Below are 16,739 nucleotides of genomic sequence, written 5' to 3'. Positions count from 1 at the left end.
AAAACATGCTTAGATGAATAAGCCTTGTATACGTGACCATTAAAATAATTGGTGCCGCTTTATAATAACTACACCTTAATTTGCCTTAACAAAACATGAACAAAGGCTTAATTCATAATGAACAAATAGTTTATCGAGCATGATTCAGGCTTATTAAAACTACTTAGGTGTTTGGGTTAAGGTTAGGAATTAGGGTTAGAGTATTAGCTAAGTGATCAGCCTGAATCATTCTTAATAATCTATTTGTTCACTATAAATGAATGCTTTACTAAGGCAGGAATAAATGTAGTTATTATTATAAAGTGTTACTAAATAATTGCTTGAAAATTACCATATTTTCTAAAGTTCATGCCCGGTGCTTATGACCTTTGCCCCTTTTGTAAGATTACAGATTCCAAATACCTGCCTAGTAACACTGGTCCTTCTCTTTTAGCACCCAACACTGCTCCCGCTCGGCACCCTGCAGGCGCTCAGCCCCCTGCAGGCGCTCAGCAATGATAAACTTTACAATGGCCACACTGAGCCTTGACTCTGAAGGAGCTGCTCTTTTACAAGGACAGCCGTCTTTGGGACTGCAGCCCTGAGACACTCCAGAACACTCACCGCTCTCCCCGACAACCAAATCACTTTTATTCAAGCACCTGAAAAACGACAGGTAGTGAAATATTGTCAAACCTTCTCAACAGAGTAAGAAAATAAATGTATCACACGTTATACTGCGTCGTGTTGCCTTTATGAAAGCAGTGGTGCAGTAGCGTTTACTTACACTTCTATGAAGAGCTTAAGGCTTCATTATTCAGTGTATTTAGGTGGGTTTTGCTCTCCATTAAAATGAAACAGTTTTTTTTTCCTAGCTCCCCTGATCCAGATCTATAATCGATGATAAAGTCACCAGGCGTGCACTCTGCTCCTGAGGTTTAGGTTGTGGTGTAGGTCAAATGCAGAAGCAGATACAGTTTTCCTATAAAGACAATAACATAGGCTATAGATTTAACCAAATACGTTTCAAACGCATGAAATAATAGTAAATGTTCCAGCACTTGCACTTTAGGAGCAGAATACAGTTACAAAAAATAACACAATAATGTCACTATCTTGAGAAAGGCATTTATAGGAGACATATTGTGCTTTATGTGTGATTATCATTTTACATTTTGTTCATAGGGGCAGAAGAAGCACTTGCCCATCAACATGAAGGTCAGTGGTTCGATTCCCGCACGGACCACGCTACACTGCCTAGCATGAAAGTATGACTCATTGGTGGTGGTCGGAGAGAACGATGGTGCAGATTGGCAGCCTTGCTTCCGTCGGTCTGCCCCAGGGCGGCTGTGGCTACAATAGTAACTTGTGACCTCTGAGTATGGGATGAAAGAATAATAATGAAAACAATGCAGTGCTTTGAGAGTCTTTCAATAACCCTGTGAAGCTCATTACAAGTGGTAATATAATCATTATTGAATCACAATATTTCTAAAATAACAATGAAATTAATAATAGAGGCAGGTCCGTTGACTTTCTGTTCAAAACTGCAGAACGGATAAGCCCCGCCTCTTTATACTGACATTTCACCAAAATAAACGGTGAATTGTCATTGACATGTTTTTATGTTGAAAAGTGGCTACGTGACATTTTAGAACCTGTTGTGTCATTCAGAGTCTTAAAGGCGGTATGGACGATTTTTTGGCGATTTGAGAACGCAGGCGGAAGTGCACATGCGCACTCCCCCGTGCGGACTGATACAACACACACGTGCGTTTGTTTATTAGCACAACGGAGCGCATCGCATCTCTCGTCTCCCGTAGATTTCTGTCCACTTCTGCGTCAGCTCGAACTGTCTTTCTCAGTCTTCATTTTGCCCCGTACACTGAGGGAACTATATTATGATAGATCCATGCGCTTAGACACGTGGAAACGTGGGGTAGAGCCTGACGCAGCTGCAGGTGAGTGATAGGTGCGTTTTATGATTGATACGTGGCAGGACTAATGATTTATCCACGCCACGAGGAAATATGATACAAAATTTGCTGAAAAAACATCGTCCATACCACCTTTAAGTACAAGAATGTGGGAGCGCGGGATATGTGGGTCATAAATGTAAATGTATGTGGGCCCCATTTGGGTTTGCCAACTTGGACCCCATGTGGGTACTGCAGTATGGGCCCCAACTGGAATGTATACCATAAAATCACTTTTACAGTTAATATTTTCTACTTTAAAAACTCACAATAATAGAACTAACTCTAACACGCATATACCAAATACATATTATATGTTTCATTATTTTTACCAGTAACCTTCTCTTACCAAGAAGAAGTGTCCTCAAGTGGGTGTAAAGTCAAATTATTTTAAACTCAAATTTAAAAAAGTATACTGTAAGTAAACTATTTAAGTACTTATCTGAAATATATAGTTCAAGTGTACGTTAAGTGTACAGTAAACTAAACATTTAATAATCTGAATCAAGAAAGATGTAACAAGATTTACTCATGGAGTTTTCTGAGATGCTGAATGAGCTGATCTGTTAAAGATACTGACAAATACAGAATACTATAGCCTATATTTGAACACTTTTATTGGATCAAAATGTGGTGAAATTGCACACGATGCCCCGCCCTCCTGGCATTGGTCTTGTCTCCCCTTTTCAGACTGGGCAGCATTTAGCGCTTTACACGTGGTCACTTTGGACACTGTTGTCATTCTACTTTATTGGAGGTAACTTTTAGCATTTAAGCGTACGAATGTGTGAAACAGGGAGCATTATGTTACATTAATGAGTGGTGTTTGTTTAACTCTACACTCGTATACTGGTTGAGCTCTAACAGTTTAACAGGCTTTCGATTTGAGATGTAAAGTAGGGCCTATGTGGGGTTTGCCTCTGTAGCCCTTATGGGGGCCACATAAACTTCATTTAGATTTGATGTGGGCCCCATGTGGATAAACCCATGTGGGCTCTACATGGAACCCATGGACACACTTAGGGCCTATTGATCTATATATCCATATAGATCCCACTATGTAATGCTGGCAGGGCTTTAACTAACAAAGATTCTTTACCTCTTCCACGATGTGTAAATTCCCCTTCAGTAGAGAAACAGGACCTGCAGTGCAGTGATTTTGGATGGAGGAAGGGGTCAGTCTGTGGAGCTGCGGGCGACAGACCGTTAGCGTTGGTCAGAGCTGAAGACAGAAGCTGTGAAATGGGAAAGGTAAGTGTCTCGGCACATCAGTGTCTCCGGACCTGTCGCCTCTGAGCGAGAGGAGGTTGTGGGCAAAGACGACCCCGAGACCAAGAAGAAGGCGAAGGTTGTTGTTTGTTTTGTTGTGTAGAGTTGAATGCAATATTTAGACCCTGTTTCTTATCAGAATTGCCTTTGTCCGTGAACAAAATTCCCAGGCTAGGAACGTGCTTTGGTGATTCTGTGCAACAATAATGAAGCAAAATATATCAAATAAGGCACACATTAAGGAAAAATGATTTAAATTTACTAATAAGATAAAATAGACTTAGATGCATAGACAATTGTACAGTTAAATGCACTTATTTTTAGTTTTTTTAAATCATTATGTACAATTCTGCATATTTATAAATCATGTAGTCCAGTGGTAGTCTCTCAATGTTGGTGTCTTTTTGGATCAATGTCTTTGTTCTTTGTCATACGTGATGGCAGATTCATGTCTCTTGCTGCCTCAGATCTATCGCTGCTGGGCACATGAAGTATCCAACTTTTTATGAAACCATGGTGACAAGCGTAATGGATTCATTTTGTGGAACAGCTCAGGATTATGCAACACGAGTGCCGATCTCTTGTTCTGATGACTCAACTATTCTTTATTCTTGTCTGAAAACGCACACGTGTCTCACCTGTGAGTCAAAACCCAAGCAGAAGACAAAGGTTCAAAAACACACTCCTACTCCCTTCAACAACACATGCTAAACAGATTTAAATCACATTTCTTGTGTTTGTCCACGCTATTATAGCAAAATCAACCCTTGGTCAGACCTTGGAGAAAGACATTTAAACTTTTTTGTGTGAAATTACAAATAGAGCGAGACACGGACTGTCCCAACTCTGGAAAAACTTTTTTTTTTTCCAGAAGTTTGCATTTCCTTCGGAGTAATGGGCACTTTGACAGGGTTTTATTTTCCCATCAGAACTTCCTCCAAACATGTGACTGTAGTTCTCCATTGAGATGTACACACACTCTCCCTCTCTTCAACAAAATTACCCTCTCTTTCCATTTAATTTTACTCTAGTAGAATGGATGTCCAGAGTATTAATGCATTTATAAAATTTAGATATAATTCCTCTTGAAAATTCAAACTTATATGCATTGATAAAGATTTCTTTCAGAGGGTTATAATGGTCAACTTCTTGTTTACAATAATGTACCTATAAAAGTCCTGTTTCTTCAAGCCAAAGGATTTCATTCAGGTAAAACGACAGCAAAAAAGATGAAAAATGTCAGAATGATAAAGTGACACCGAATCAGGGGGTCATGGGTGTTGGACATCTGATCTTGAACACCCCGTTTTCATGAAAATACATATCCTAGGGCAGTTTAGAGAGGAAGAGGAGAGTGAGGAGGAGAGTGAGGAGGAGGGAGAGGAGGAGAAAGGGGTGTGACCACTGTGTCCAGCTCATTATGCTGCGAATGAAGTGCAACAGCCACGGGGTGCATTTGTTCTGCGTGGACAACCCCTCAGCTGCCAACCCAGCCAAACGGCACTATTTATAGAAGAGAGGACAGACTGAGAGTGGGCGAGTATTTAGCACATTGTGGGGACTAAAACCCATATACACACTTACTAAGGGGGCCTGCCTCCCTTATGGGGACACAAGCGGGTCCCCATGTCAACGTGAATGGCAAAGGTTATTTCTAAAGCACAATTACAACTTTAAAAGCCCAAAGTGCTGTACAGACAAGTGCAATAAAATACATTAGTGACAATAAATTACAATTACACTTAAATGACTCAGCTCAGTTCATGTCAAAAGGTCAGAGAGAAAAGATAGGTTTTTAACAAGGATTTAAATTGCTCTAGAGTCTCAGCAGATCTAACAACAAGAGGCTGTTCCAGAGCATGGGCCCCGCCACAGAGAAAGCTCGGTCCCCTCTGCTTTTCAGCTTCGACCTGGGCCCCTCCAGGAGGAGCTGAGAGGAGGACCACATGGGTTAGAATATGTGAGGGTTTAGATTAATGTTCGGCAAAAGTAAGTCAATATAATATTACTCAAAAACAACACCAACATGTGCAATTGTGTGTGTGTGTGCGTGAGAGAGAGAGTGAGAGAGAGAGTTGAACATGGGGGTTTGAATGTACAACTATTGAACTGCACTGAACATGTTTTTACCTCTAAGATATTTGTGTTGCTTGTCTGCCAGAGGGTCTGTGTCAAAACAAACTATAGAGCAAAACAAAGCATTACAAGTCCAGTCCTTCTCTCCACACCTCCATCTCATGTCTGGGTGGTGTTTTCACCAGGCTCCAGTACATGGGGAAAAACATTCTTCTACTCCATGTCCACCACCCACAGCAGCAGCACCACACACCTCCTCACATTACTATTTCCTCCTCTTTGCATCACTACCTGTTGAAGTGCCATAGTTTATTATTAGATCAAATTCACTACATTCTGATTTGTGTCTTTAGTGGCCACTTACACTAAAAGCTCTTTCAAACCTTTATCCATTTGTGATGTTTTACAAATTTGACAGACAGCAACAAATGTAACCCATCATTTTGACCCTCCTCATGATTAATTGTGAATAATACATTTGCTTCATCATGGCACGTCTCGCTCCGTCCACCACCATCCCCACTCGGACCTCTTAATGGGGCCCTTAAACTCGGTGCTCCGTCAGAATTCCCTCCCCCTCGATCAAACTCAAACATTGATGGGGCCGAGTGATGGCGTCCCTTATCGGGCTGAAAAATGTCTTGTGGCGAGATAAAACCGGTGCTAATTAATCACGACGAGGAGAGCAGCGTGAGTGCGTGTCATTCATCAAGAGCCAAAAAAGCCTGACTGAGTCCTGACTCCAGAGCGGCGCGCCTGATTTGAGGAGAAATAACTCACGCCGGGCTGAAGATTAGTGCACAAATGTCAATGATTCAAGAGGGCCCGAGTAGCTCCCAAGGCATGAAACAGCGCCTTGTTGCCTGTGACTTGATTAGCTCTGCCGTGGTAAATAATGAATATATTTTTAGACTGTGAGATGAATATTTCAGTTGCTTTTTTTTCTATTTAAAACATTCATCAGAGGCAAGAAATGTGACTGGGTTTTTACAGAAGAAATAGAGAAAGCCGGGACTAAACCAAGCTGGGACTTCACAGTGGTGTGTAATTACAACTATTTTAATGGGGAAATATTTGAAATTAAAGCACATTTTGCAATAAGATCTACGTTTAATTGTTTGGGACCTATCTCGCAATGGTTCTTCCAGTTTCAATCAGTCCACATCTTACACTATATTACATTCCTACTCCAAAGACCCTTTAATAAAAACATTTTAAATTCCTAAAGTGAGGCAAAAGTGACGTGATTTCATGGAGGAATTTGGATTCACCTCAGATTATTACTAGATATGAATGATCAATGTGGATTTGGTAAATAAAACCACTCAGATACATGTGAGTGATAATAGACACATTATATATTCATTTAAAAGGAGATTATAATAGATATTTAGTTTTACTAGACAAATACTTTTGTATAAATGTTGACCCTCACACATGTTTTTTAATGTATCTACATAAATACTTTTTGCTTGAACTTAAATACAATTTTGAAGCTTGATAGAAGTATTTTTTTTTACATCATTTGTACAAGAAAAGCAAACTATTTGACATTTCTACCCTGGAAATTCAGAATCGTTGCTCATTTTCAAGGCTTACAATTTTTAGCATTTAGATCTGACGCTATCATTGAAAACATTTTATGGTCGACTTCATTCTGAAATTTTAAAGAGTCTATAGTATACGATACCAGAATGGTCCTGTTTACTGCTCCAAATGACTGTGAAACAACAAGGCATTTACATTATCCAAATATAGCATCACTAACAGCTGAATAGTGCTGCTTTCAAACCTGAAACACGTTAATTTAGTCATGCATTTAAAACATATTACATACATTAACACACACGCTCTGAGCTTCTTATGACCTCTGCTGCTACAGAGTATTTCTATATTAAGCCAGCGTTACATGCGATGCAGCATATCTCTTGCCTCAGTGCCCTCCAGTCTCCTTCACATGGTTCATTAGAAGTGCGAAAGTAGCCGTAAGACTGAATAGCTCTTTACAATTAGGAAGGTCATGGTGATTTTTATACGGCGTACATATGTGTGCAGCTATGAAAGACTATACTCTAACGTGTTACGGGTAAAGTGTTAAATTAACTGTGCTGTTAAGTGACTCACAGGTTCACTGTGACAGAAGGGAAGAGTGTGGCATATGGAGTTCATTCACTTCTAAAACGATGCTTTTCTGTTGGGAAACGTATGAGCACAATTTATTATTTGTCTGTTTTGTTGAGATTAAACATTGACGTGGCCTTGCTTAAATAATGGAAAAAGAGCAATTCAGCTGTTTATAAAGCACAAAGAATGAATAAAACAGACTCCTGCAGGTGCAGAAATGGATTATAGTGTGATCAATTTCAAGAATTTCATAGTGGAGTGAATAATAACAGCCTAAATAACTTCTCTAGCAGCTTTGAGTGAATCTGTAACAGAGACTAGTTTCCTTTAGGGACATTAAAGTTGACCTAATCACAGATCTGGGTGATGTGAAAAAGAAAATAACGTTTTTCTTCATATATTTTCAAAAAACAAATACAAAAAAAAACGCTTTTACTAATGATTTAATGAGCATGAACTGTACAGACTTTTAATCTGTGCTATTTAAATATAAAAATAATAACATTTCTTCCTCCAATGTTTGGCCTCTGTTCAAAACCACATTTTTACTGACAGATGATTGGCTCTGGACCTCTTGATTCAAAAAAACCCAAACATCATTCAATCATTTACAATCAGATATCACCGAATCTCAATCTCGACAGCCCAATAATACTTCCAACACTTTCACTTTGAGTCACATTCAATTATGACGTAAAAGCATGACTTCTGAGTAAAACAGGTTTATATATTTTAGTTTGCTCTGCGTTTATTTATCCAATTAAAGCAGCAAAAATTACACATACACTCACCACAAGAACAGTGTTTTCTTTATTTATATGATCAAATTGCACAATATTGTCCTTTGATTTCAGGAGAGTAACTGTATTCTAAATAGCACCATACAGTTGCTTTAAATGAGTATTGAATATGTATTGCTGGTACAAGTCTTCTTACTTCCCAGACTTTCCTAATCCCAAATCTAGTGTCCAAAACAGTGCTCTTTGGCCGTGCCGTTCCTCGCTCTTCTTTTCCTCCTGATCACATTCACCATCATCAAACTGGCCCCCCTCGGCTCCTGCTCAGAGGAGAACACCGGCTCCCAGCTGTGCTTTTGTGATTTTACAGACACTTCAGATCTCCTCAAAAACAGCCCTGAGGGGAGGAACAGGAGAGGCATGCTAACACGGAAACATCACAAAAACTTAACCAGGAAAAGTGGGTCCGCATCGCCCAACAGAAGTGCTGTTAGTACATTTACTCTTAAGAGGATTTTTATTGAAACTTACTTTAAACGTAGCAATAACCTTACTCCCCAAGTACAAAACTGACCAATAGTAAATAGTTTGCTATCGTTTTGTTTCCTGCCCTTTAGAACAATGTGATTGGAAAAGGAAATACTGATTACTGTACGATTATGACTTCTATTTCTACGCTTTTCTGCTTTTAATAACAAGATTATTACTTTTTACTACGATAATACTTAACATTACTTTGTCAAGATGATAACTATATTCACATATGTTTGAAAAAATCATAGATACAACAATATATTAGGGGGTTAATATTTCTCATGTGACTTTTCTTCGTAGTGGTGAAATTTTGTTTTGATTTCTAGATTTAAGGATTATAACTTTATTTTACATTTAGAAAAGAGTTTATCTGGAGTATTCTGTTTCTAGGTTATTGTGCAAGTGTATAAAGTAGTTTCAGTGTCATTATTTATCGTGATGTTTTCTGTAGCAATACATCATACTTCAAAATGTACTATCATGACAGGTCTACTCTTTACTGCACTACAAGTTGGTCAACCAGTACTTTTCCATGTCAGTAACAGTTACTTTGTAAAGTCAGAAACGTTCTTATTAAACATGTCCTCATAGCCCTGTGCTGGTCTTGCTCTCCTCTGTGTAGTGAGTGAAAAGGCACTTTTATCTGTAAAAGAACCTCCATTGGATCGGCTAATCCTGTGACAAATTCCTTGATTGTCATTTTGATATGTTTTGGAGGGATTACAGTGATTGCTTCTTCACGGCCGCTCTGTGCAACGCGACAGGCCCCAAAGCAACATCCACCGAGACATAATCCTCTGATGTGATGTTATTCAAGCTATTTGCGGCACAAAGCGCAGGTATTAAGGTAGCTATAAAAAACCATACAAGCAAAAGTATGCATCCCCAGACATTTAAAACAGCTCTAACACTGAGGTAAAGCATTTTATGGAGGAAATGGAGTGCGTCTTGGTTTACACTTTTATTTGGTCCTAAATAGAGTCCATTTTAATGTTAACGTGGACTTTGGTCCTGTTATAGTCCTTGTTTGGTCCTAATCTAGTCCATATTTAGTTTTGTCCAAATGTTGATGTACTGAATGTGCAAATGTGAAGGCTCACCACATGTACAAAGCAAACAAGCAAAACACTGCACTTCAATACATTTTTAGGTATCTGTACTTTACATTAGTAATTATACAGTGGATACGTTTCACACCGCTACATTTAACAGCAGGAATCTGTACTTTATACTATATATTTATTTTTAACAGGACTAAAAAAAGTTAAAAGTACTTTTCTTTACGGTTTGATACGGCCGATTTGTTCACAGTTCATAGCTTGAGGTGATGTCCAAACCTGGGACAAATACAAACTGATAAAAAATAGGAAATTGTTTCAGATTTTCTTGAAATCAGGTCATACTTTTACTTGAGTATTTATTTTGCTCCTGCTTTATTGACACAGACCTGAGTCAAACGCAAAGCTCTTCTAGTTAAGGGTTAAATTCCATATATTTTATATAAACTAAACATTTGTTTTTTACTGAGTGAAGATATTTTTTTTAAATCCTAATCCCAAAATAGTGCACATGAAATCTGTATTCAAACATCTATGTGAATATTTGCTTGGGCGTATTTGCATCAGGTTTGCATCAAATGTACCTTCAGTGGGAGTAAATACATATTATGGGTCGTTTGAAGTCATTGCAGCAGGAATGGCCTTGTTTTGTTTGTCAAAAGAGAAATCTAGAGGTAATAGTGTTTTGCATGATGAATGTGATAAATCCAACTCATAGCACAGCATAAGAAGTGTCAGTGGGAGGGATTACGGTCTACCTGCATAAGCCTCGGGATAGGGCCATTTATTCTGCTAGATTTTTCTCACAGTAAATCAATGCAACAAAAAGAGCGTTTGAAAAAGGCCTCTGACAATGAAGTGAGAATAACAAATAAAGAATCAATAGAGAAAATAATTTATTAATAAAAGCTTTTAGGTGTTGATACAGTTATTTTTCAGTCAAGACTCCACTCAGGATGGTGCAGGTCATGGGGAGACGACACGCCCTCTACTGGTGACTTTAATAACAGCTCTAGGTCAAAGGAGACCGTTTAGTTTTGGGAATATGATTCTGTTAAGGAATAAATATAATGGGTTTTAAAGACGCAGACAGGAGCAGTCATAAGGGTTGTTTTTGTCTTTATTGTACAACTGTATTATGATCCGTAGAGCAGTCTGATTAGCTTTGGAAGTTCTAAATGTGCTTTATAAATACATTTGATTTATATTTATATATAAATGAAAAAATAAGCGCCCAGGACGAGTAGATGGACAGGTCTCTAGAAGGAGGAGCCCCTCGTAATGGTCAGAGAAGCTTATTGTTCAGCCTATTGTGTTAGGTTAATAAGGAAAATGTGTGTACTTGGAGAACACATCCCAGTGTTATTAAAAAATGGAAAACTGAACAAACGCCAAAATTAGATGCCAATGTTTGCGAGACACATGAGCTCGCATACAGAACAAAACAAGTGTCTCTGCTCCTGTCTGTTACTTCTGAGTGTTTTTTATAGTCAGGTGATTCATGGAATTCATGGTAAGAGTGGAATCTCAACATTTTGTGATACTTATGGGGTTAATTTTCACCCCACATTATATTTCTGCACAGGTAAGGCAAAGGTAGCCTCTGCTCTGTAGGCTCAGTCCTGCTGCAGTGGGCTCTGTAGTTCTCGTGTGTTGTCCTCCTCTGCAGTCCTTAAGTCCTGTCACAGCTCAGTCTTTCTTGTTTTGCCGACTGCGCTGCTGCTCCTGGTACTCCCTGGAGTCCTCCCAAGGACGAGGCCCGCGGATGTTCTTCCACTCGTCCACTTTCACCTCCTGCAACTTCTACAAATCACACCAAGCACATGGTTTACCCAGCCTGCTTTCCCTAGGAGGGCTTTTCTCCTTAGGCCCAAAGACTTTATTTCCCAGGACTGAAGTGTGAAATCGTGTGGGGACATTCGGCAAAGGGTAGGGGACAGGAAGTGGCCCCACGGCACTGAGGTGTAAACAACCACACATGTGCAATAACTTAAACCTCTGCACCACCGGCCAACACAGAACAAAACTGTAATTTCTGTAATAACGCTATAACGCGGTTCACTTTTCGGTCTCGCTGCTTCGCGGATTTGCATCATGCATTATATTCTGCATTCTGATGGCTAAACAGTCTCTCCGCGTCTTCTCTACCTGTGTGTCAATAACGTTATGGATTAATATGTACACGTACGTAAAACTGAAGCCAAATTGAAGTTTGCGAGGCTGGTGAGATTGTGCGTGTGAGCTGCGGGACACGCCGGCGAGAGCGGCGCTGCGCATGAGACACCGGCGAGAGCGGCACACGTGAGCTTCAATGTTTTATGGAGTATTTCATTGTATAATAACTAAAAAAATAAAGGTTTCCACTTCGCGGATTTCGACTCCCGCGGGTTCTTCTTGGAACGTAACCCCCGCGATAAACGAGGGATCACTGTATCTGCAGATACCCCATATCAATCGATTTGAGTTTGGACTCAGAAAGTAGATATGTTTCACCCAAAATGTATCCAAATATGTTATTATATAGACACACTGGGCAAACAACAGTCAATAAATAGTTAAAAAAGCAGTAAGAACACGCCACAGAATATTTAAAAATAATAATAATTAATATATATATATATATATATATATATATATATATATATATAATATATATATATATATATATATATTTATTTCTAACATAAATTGTGTTTTCTTAATGTACGTACTTGGATAAGAAGTACTTTGTGAGGACGTGTGAAGCAATAGTAGGAGTAGAACTCATACTACAATTTATAATTTGTAATCATTGACACTATATTTTTGACAAAATGTTTAGTTGACTGAAAATAACACTTTTTTTTTAAATTGTCTTAGTAGTAGAAGTAAGCATAGGACCCTGATAGTAACAGTAAATGTACTAGTGGTAGTATAAAGGCTTATCTCATCTCATCAGAGGATATAGTATTTGTGACAAAAGGCAGCCTCTCATAAACTTAACTGCAGAGAGACTTCACGCAATAGTTTATTCAAGCTTTAACAGCAGCAGATGTTTCGGGAACATGTGGGATGTAAGACATGTTTTTTTATTAAGAGTATTGCGTTGAAATCAGGTTAAATTAAGTCACGTTCCGCGATTGCGGTGAAACGCAGCTGGTGCTCTGATACGCATTATATCTCCCAAAATGCAAATAAAATGTTTCTTGTGACCTGCTAAATGATTCTTTTAAATTGCTTTTGAGCACGTATAATTGTCAGATGGCTGCGAAAAACACGTAAAAAGAGAATACAGAGGCCAATTTAAGTATTTGAATGAAAAACAACTTTGCCTCATTTTGCATCTATTTAGGTTCTATATTAAGTAGTCTAAGGATAAACTGTTAATTGTATTGTATGTTTATCAACTCATATATTGTTTTTGACACACTGACAATATTTGCGTAGTGCGAGGTCTTTATAGTTGCGTGACATGACCCATTACACTTCATTAAACACATAAAATACATAGGAGTGCGTGAGTGTTTACTTTGTGAGTCTTACTGAAGTGCACTGAGTCTGTACAGTCTTCCTCACCTCATACTCGTCCTCCAGGATGTTGGCTTGTCTCTGGACGTTCACCTGAGCCTCCAGTTCAGGATCCAACTGAGACAGAACAGAACAAAGCTATTCAAATTGGGTTTAGATCAATAGTAAAAAGTCAAAAACAGGCACAGGTGGAGGCAGATGTGAAAATGTTCAGAATACACAATAAGAGCTTCAAGTCATTATAGTTTTATCTTTGAAGTGTTTGAAAAATAAAATATTCTTTAATGAATAAATAATGACTCGCTGAAGTTTGGCCCCAAAACTCAAAATCAATCAAATATTTTTCCAACAACCTGAAGAAATACACTGTCTCTTTTGTCTTTGATATGGAAATATATTTTCGTTTCAGAGCTGGAGTTGTATAATCGGTTCTGTCCTGGTTCATCCCCGGTTCTGTCCCAGTTCTGTCCCGGTTCTGTCTGATTTAGACCTGGTTCAGCTCACACTTGGTACTGGTCTATGATTCTGGGGAGTCCAGTGAACTGTGTGGCTTTTGCAATTCAAATAGATTTCACCCCAGAATAGTCTGAAATGAATTATTTTCTGAATCATTACTTTTAATGAGTTGTAATATTTCATGGCAATATTGCTGCAGTTACACGGATGACTGATGACTTTCATAATGCCCTGATTGATTTTTAATTAGACCTACACCAAGATGGATATCAATTATTTAAAGAAAATGTTGCAGCCTTCACCACAAGGAATTAATAGCCTGCGTAATTAGTATCTCACCTAGTATAGAAATGGTGTTTCTGCTGCTAATAAAGAAAACTACAGAGGGAAACCCTTTATACTTTTATCTGCGGTTTGGAGGGATTTAAATACACATATGACGTCTAAAATCTACTAAAAGAACCCCTGTTTATAAAAGTTTACTCATGTACCACTTTACTACATTAATTAAAAAGATATGAAATCCCTTGATGTCTTTAATCTATTGTCGTCACAATACAAAAAAATCAAACCCTATTTCAATCCAAGGATTTTGAAACAATGATTTTAAAAATGCTCTTTTTTTTGACAAATCCCTTGTGAGGAAAATAAATTCTCTGCATTAATCCCTCCTTCAATGCAGCCGAGGAAACTCAGGAGCATTGGTTGATGGGAGAGGTTGATGGGAGAGAGCACCCAGAGGAAACTCCCCCACACACTGCCACCGTGCCACATGTATCTGTATCAATACAATCCTATAATCCATATAATTTTATTTACGGTCATAAATCATGGCAAGCTTTGCCTTCAGACAAGCTGAAGTAACCATGACCTGGGAACGCCTGAGGATTAATACAGAAGAGCTGAAGGAGGTTTGAGCATCTCTCTTTTTAGACAAAAGCCTGGACAGCCAGCTGCATTTACAAGCTGTGACCACTGGACGGAGCATTTTCCCTTTTCCATGTGGGAGAGTCTACAGAGCCGCGACGCGCGGCCGAAACTACTAGGCTATTTTGTGCCGCGGCTCCTGAAACTGCTGGGCTATTTGACCGCGCAGGGTTAGGGTTAAGGTTAGCCATGAGGCTATATGGCCGTGCCGCGGCTCCTGAAACGGCAGGGCTATTTGACCGCGTCGCGGCTCTGTAGCCACTGCCTTTTGATGTAGAGTCTGATAATAAAACCTGACCATTTATATTTTGGATGAAACAAGTTGTCCTACCCTGGAGCCTGATTTCATTTAGGTCCAGAGGTGGGATAGACCTCAGTTACTTTTACACGTTTACTTGAGTAACTCATATTGTACTTTTCAGAGTAGATTTCGAACACAATACTTCTACTTGAGCAATAGTAAGTTTTAAATAACAGTACTTCTCTGACATGAGACAAAACCTTTAGTTCCTCCTCCCACTGTGAGTAACCTTTAAAATAATCCTGAAAGTCTGTGACAAACTCGAACAGCATTAAATAATTCAAACGTCAGCGCCTCTTAACCTTACCTACAGATAGTATTGTTTCCGTTTTTTTGTGTGTCTATTATATAGTTTTATCAGAATCTGTGCATTATTTAATATTTTGTCTATCCGATTTTAATAACTTGATCAGTTTTAAGCACATTTTTTAACTGTTACTCAGTGCTCGTTTTACTCTTACTCAAAAAAAATTAGGTCAGTACTTTTTATTTCCACTATATTATTGTACAGTCACGTCACTAACTTGAGTATAATCATTAGCTCCTCTACTCGCCTCTGTTGGTATAAAAAACTGATTTTGAAGGCCTGGTCACTCACCCTTTTCCTGTGTCTCTGTGCATCATAGCGGATCTGTGTGAACTCCTTCAAGCCAAAGGAGCCTCCGACCACAAGCAACTGCAACAACATTCTACATTCAGACTTTATGGTGTGTAGAGTGCGATTTACATAGAGCATTCAAGCTTTGAATAATAAAAACACTGAAAAGGGTGCAGCTTATATGCAGACTTCCAAACTAGTGAAATTATGTTTTCGCGCATTTTCTCAGCGCTTTGAGACTGTTTAAACTGATAACAAGGACATAATTTACTCACCAGCATTGGGACTCCATACTTGACAGTTTTGTTCTTTTGTAAAGCCTTTAAATTAAACATTATTCTTGTATAAAGCGTTGATTTCCATCTCGCACTTGACAGGTCACAGCCTGCTACCGTAATATGTCCGATCACAAATTGTGTCCGGAATGAACTAAGAACAAGATTATAGTTCCGGCTTGATGCATATACACCAGGATGCTGTGCGCTTACTTCGTACTGCTTACTGCTTAATATGCTATTTCACTGAATGCACAATGACAAATAAGAAATAAAAATTACGGTAATCGTATATTCCATCCATATAAACAGGGGTGCACGGTGGCAAAGGCGGTTAGCGCTCTTGCCTCCCAAGAAGGAGATCATGGGTTCGATTCCCGGACCAGACCAACATCACATGATCTCTCTGGGTGGAGTCTGCATGTTCTCCCCGGGTCTCCGGGTTCTCCGGCTCCTCCCACCGTCCAAAGACATGTATGTGTTAGGTAAAAATTGGTAACTCTAAATTGGCCCTAGTGAATGAATGTGAGCGTGAACTGTCTGTAATGTCTATGTCTCTGTGTTGGCCCTGCGACAAGTTGGCCACTGTCCAGGGTGTACCCCGCCTAAGGCCCGAAGTCACCGGGATAGGCTCCGCGACCCCGAAAGGTAAATGGATGGATGGATATATTATCCATACTTATACTTAATATCTGTTTTTCTTTATCTAACAGCAATCTAGTAAAAGAAGATATGTACCGTATTCATATGTATTCTGATTGGACATTAACAGAGCCATTAATTATGTTAACATTAATATTAATACACAATTTATACAAAATATGTCAGTTTCAGCACCTCCAGATAAAAATTTATTCAAGTTCTATATTCCATTTAGCAAACAAATCATCAACATTTCTTACATTTTCCATTTCTTTAAAAT

The 16,739-nt window shown here is 38.9% G+C and overlaps 1 protein-coding gene across 2 annotated transcripts; it reads right to left on the bottom strand.

Annotated features, from left to right (window-relative positions):
• Nucleotides 1-10,632: 10,632 nt before the first annotated feature.
• Nucleotides 10,633-15,949, bottom strand: cox16 (cytochrome c oxidase assembly factor COX16). 2 transcript variants are annotated; one of them, XM_072457409.1, is made up of 4 exons: nt 15,818-15,949; nt 15,543-15,620; nt 13,309-13,377; nt 10,633-11,556 (listed from the first exon to the last, which is right to left on the bottom strand). In XM_072457409.1, exons 1-4 carry the CDS (start codon nt 15,875-15,877, stop codon nt 11,443-11,445), a joined length of 321 nt encoding a protein of 106 aa, XP_072313510.1. In that variant the 5' UTR covers nt 15,878-15,949; the 3' UTR covers nt 10,633-11,442. The 2 variants fall into 2 exon arrangements, with proteins under 2 accessions (XP_072313510.1, XP_072313511.1); XM_072457410.1 differs by lacking the exon at nt 15,543-15,620.
• Nucleotides 15,950-16,739: the final 790 nt, after the last annotated feature.

The sequence above is a fragment of the Eucyclogobius newberryi genome, unplaced genomic scaffold (assembly GCF_026437365.1).
Source record: "Eucyclogobius newberryi isolate DKJ021-1_F unplaced genomic scaffold, fEucNew1.0.hap1 SCAF_21, whole genome shotgun sequence".
NCBI lineage: Eukaryota > Metazoa > Chordata > Actinopteri > Gobiiformes > Gobiidae > Eucyclogobius > Eucyclogobius newberryi.
The sequence above is the reverse complement of the archived record's forward strand: the minus strand, read 5'-3'. Positions and strand labels throughout refer to the sequence as shown.

Coding starts and splice junctions, on each gene's coding strand:
- cox16 (XM_072457409.1), bottom strand. CDS start 15,877: ATGTTTAATTTAAAGGCTTTACAAAAGAACAAAACTGTCAAGTATGGA. Junction 15,621..15,817: donor AGTATGGAGTCCCAATGCTG/GTGAGTAAATTA, acceptor ATGTTGTTGCAG/TTGCTTGTGGTCGGAGGCTC. Junction 11,557..13,308: donor TCCTGGAGGACGAGTATGAG/GTGAGGAAGACT, acceptor TGTGATTTGTAG/AAGTTGCAGGAGGTGAAAGT.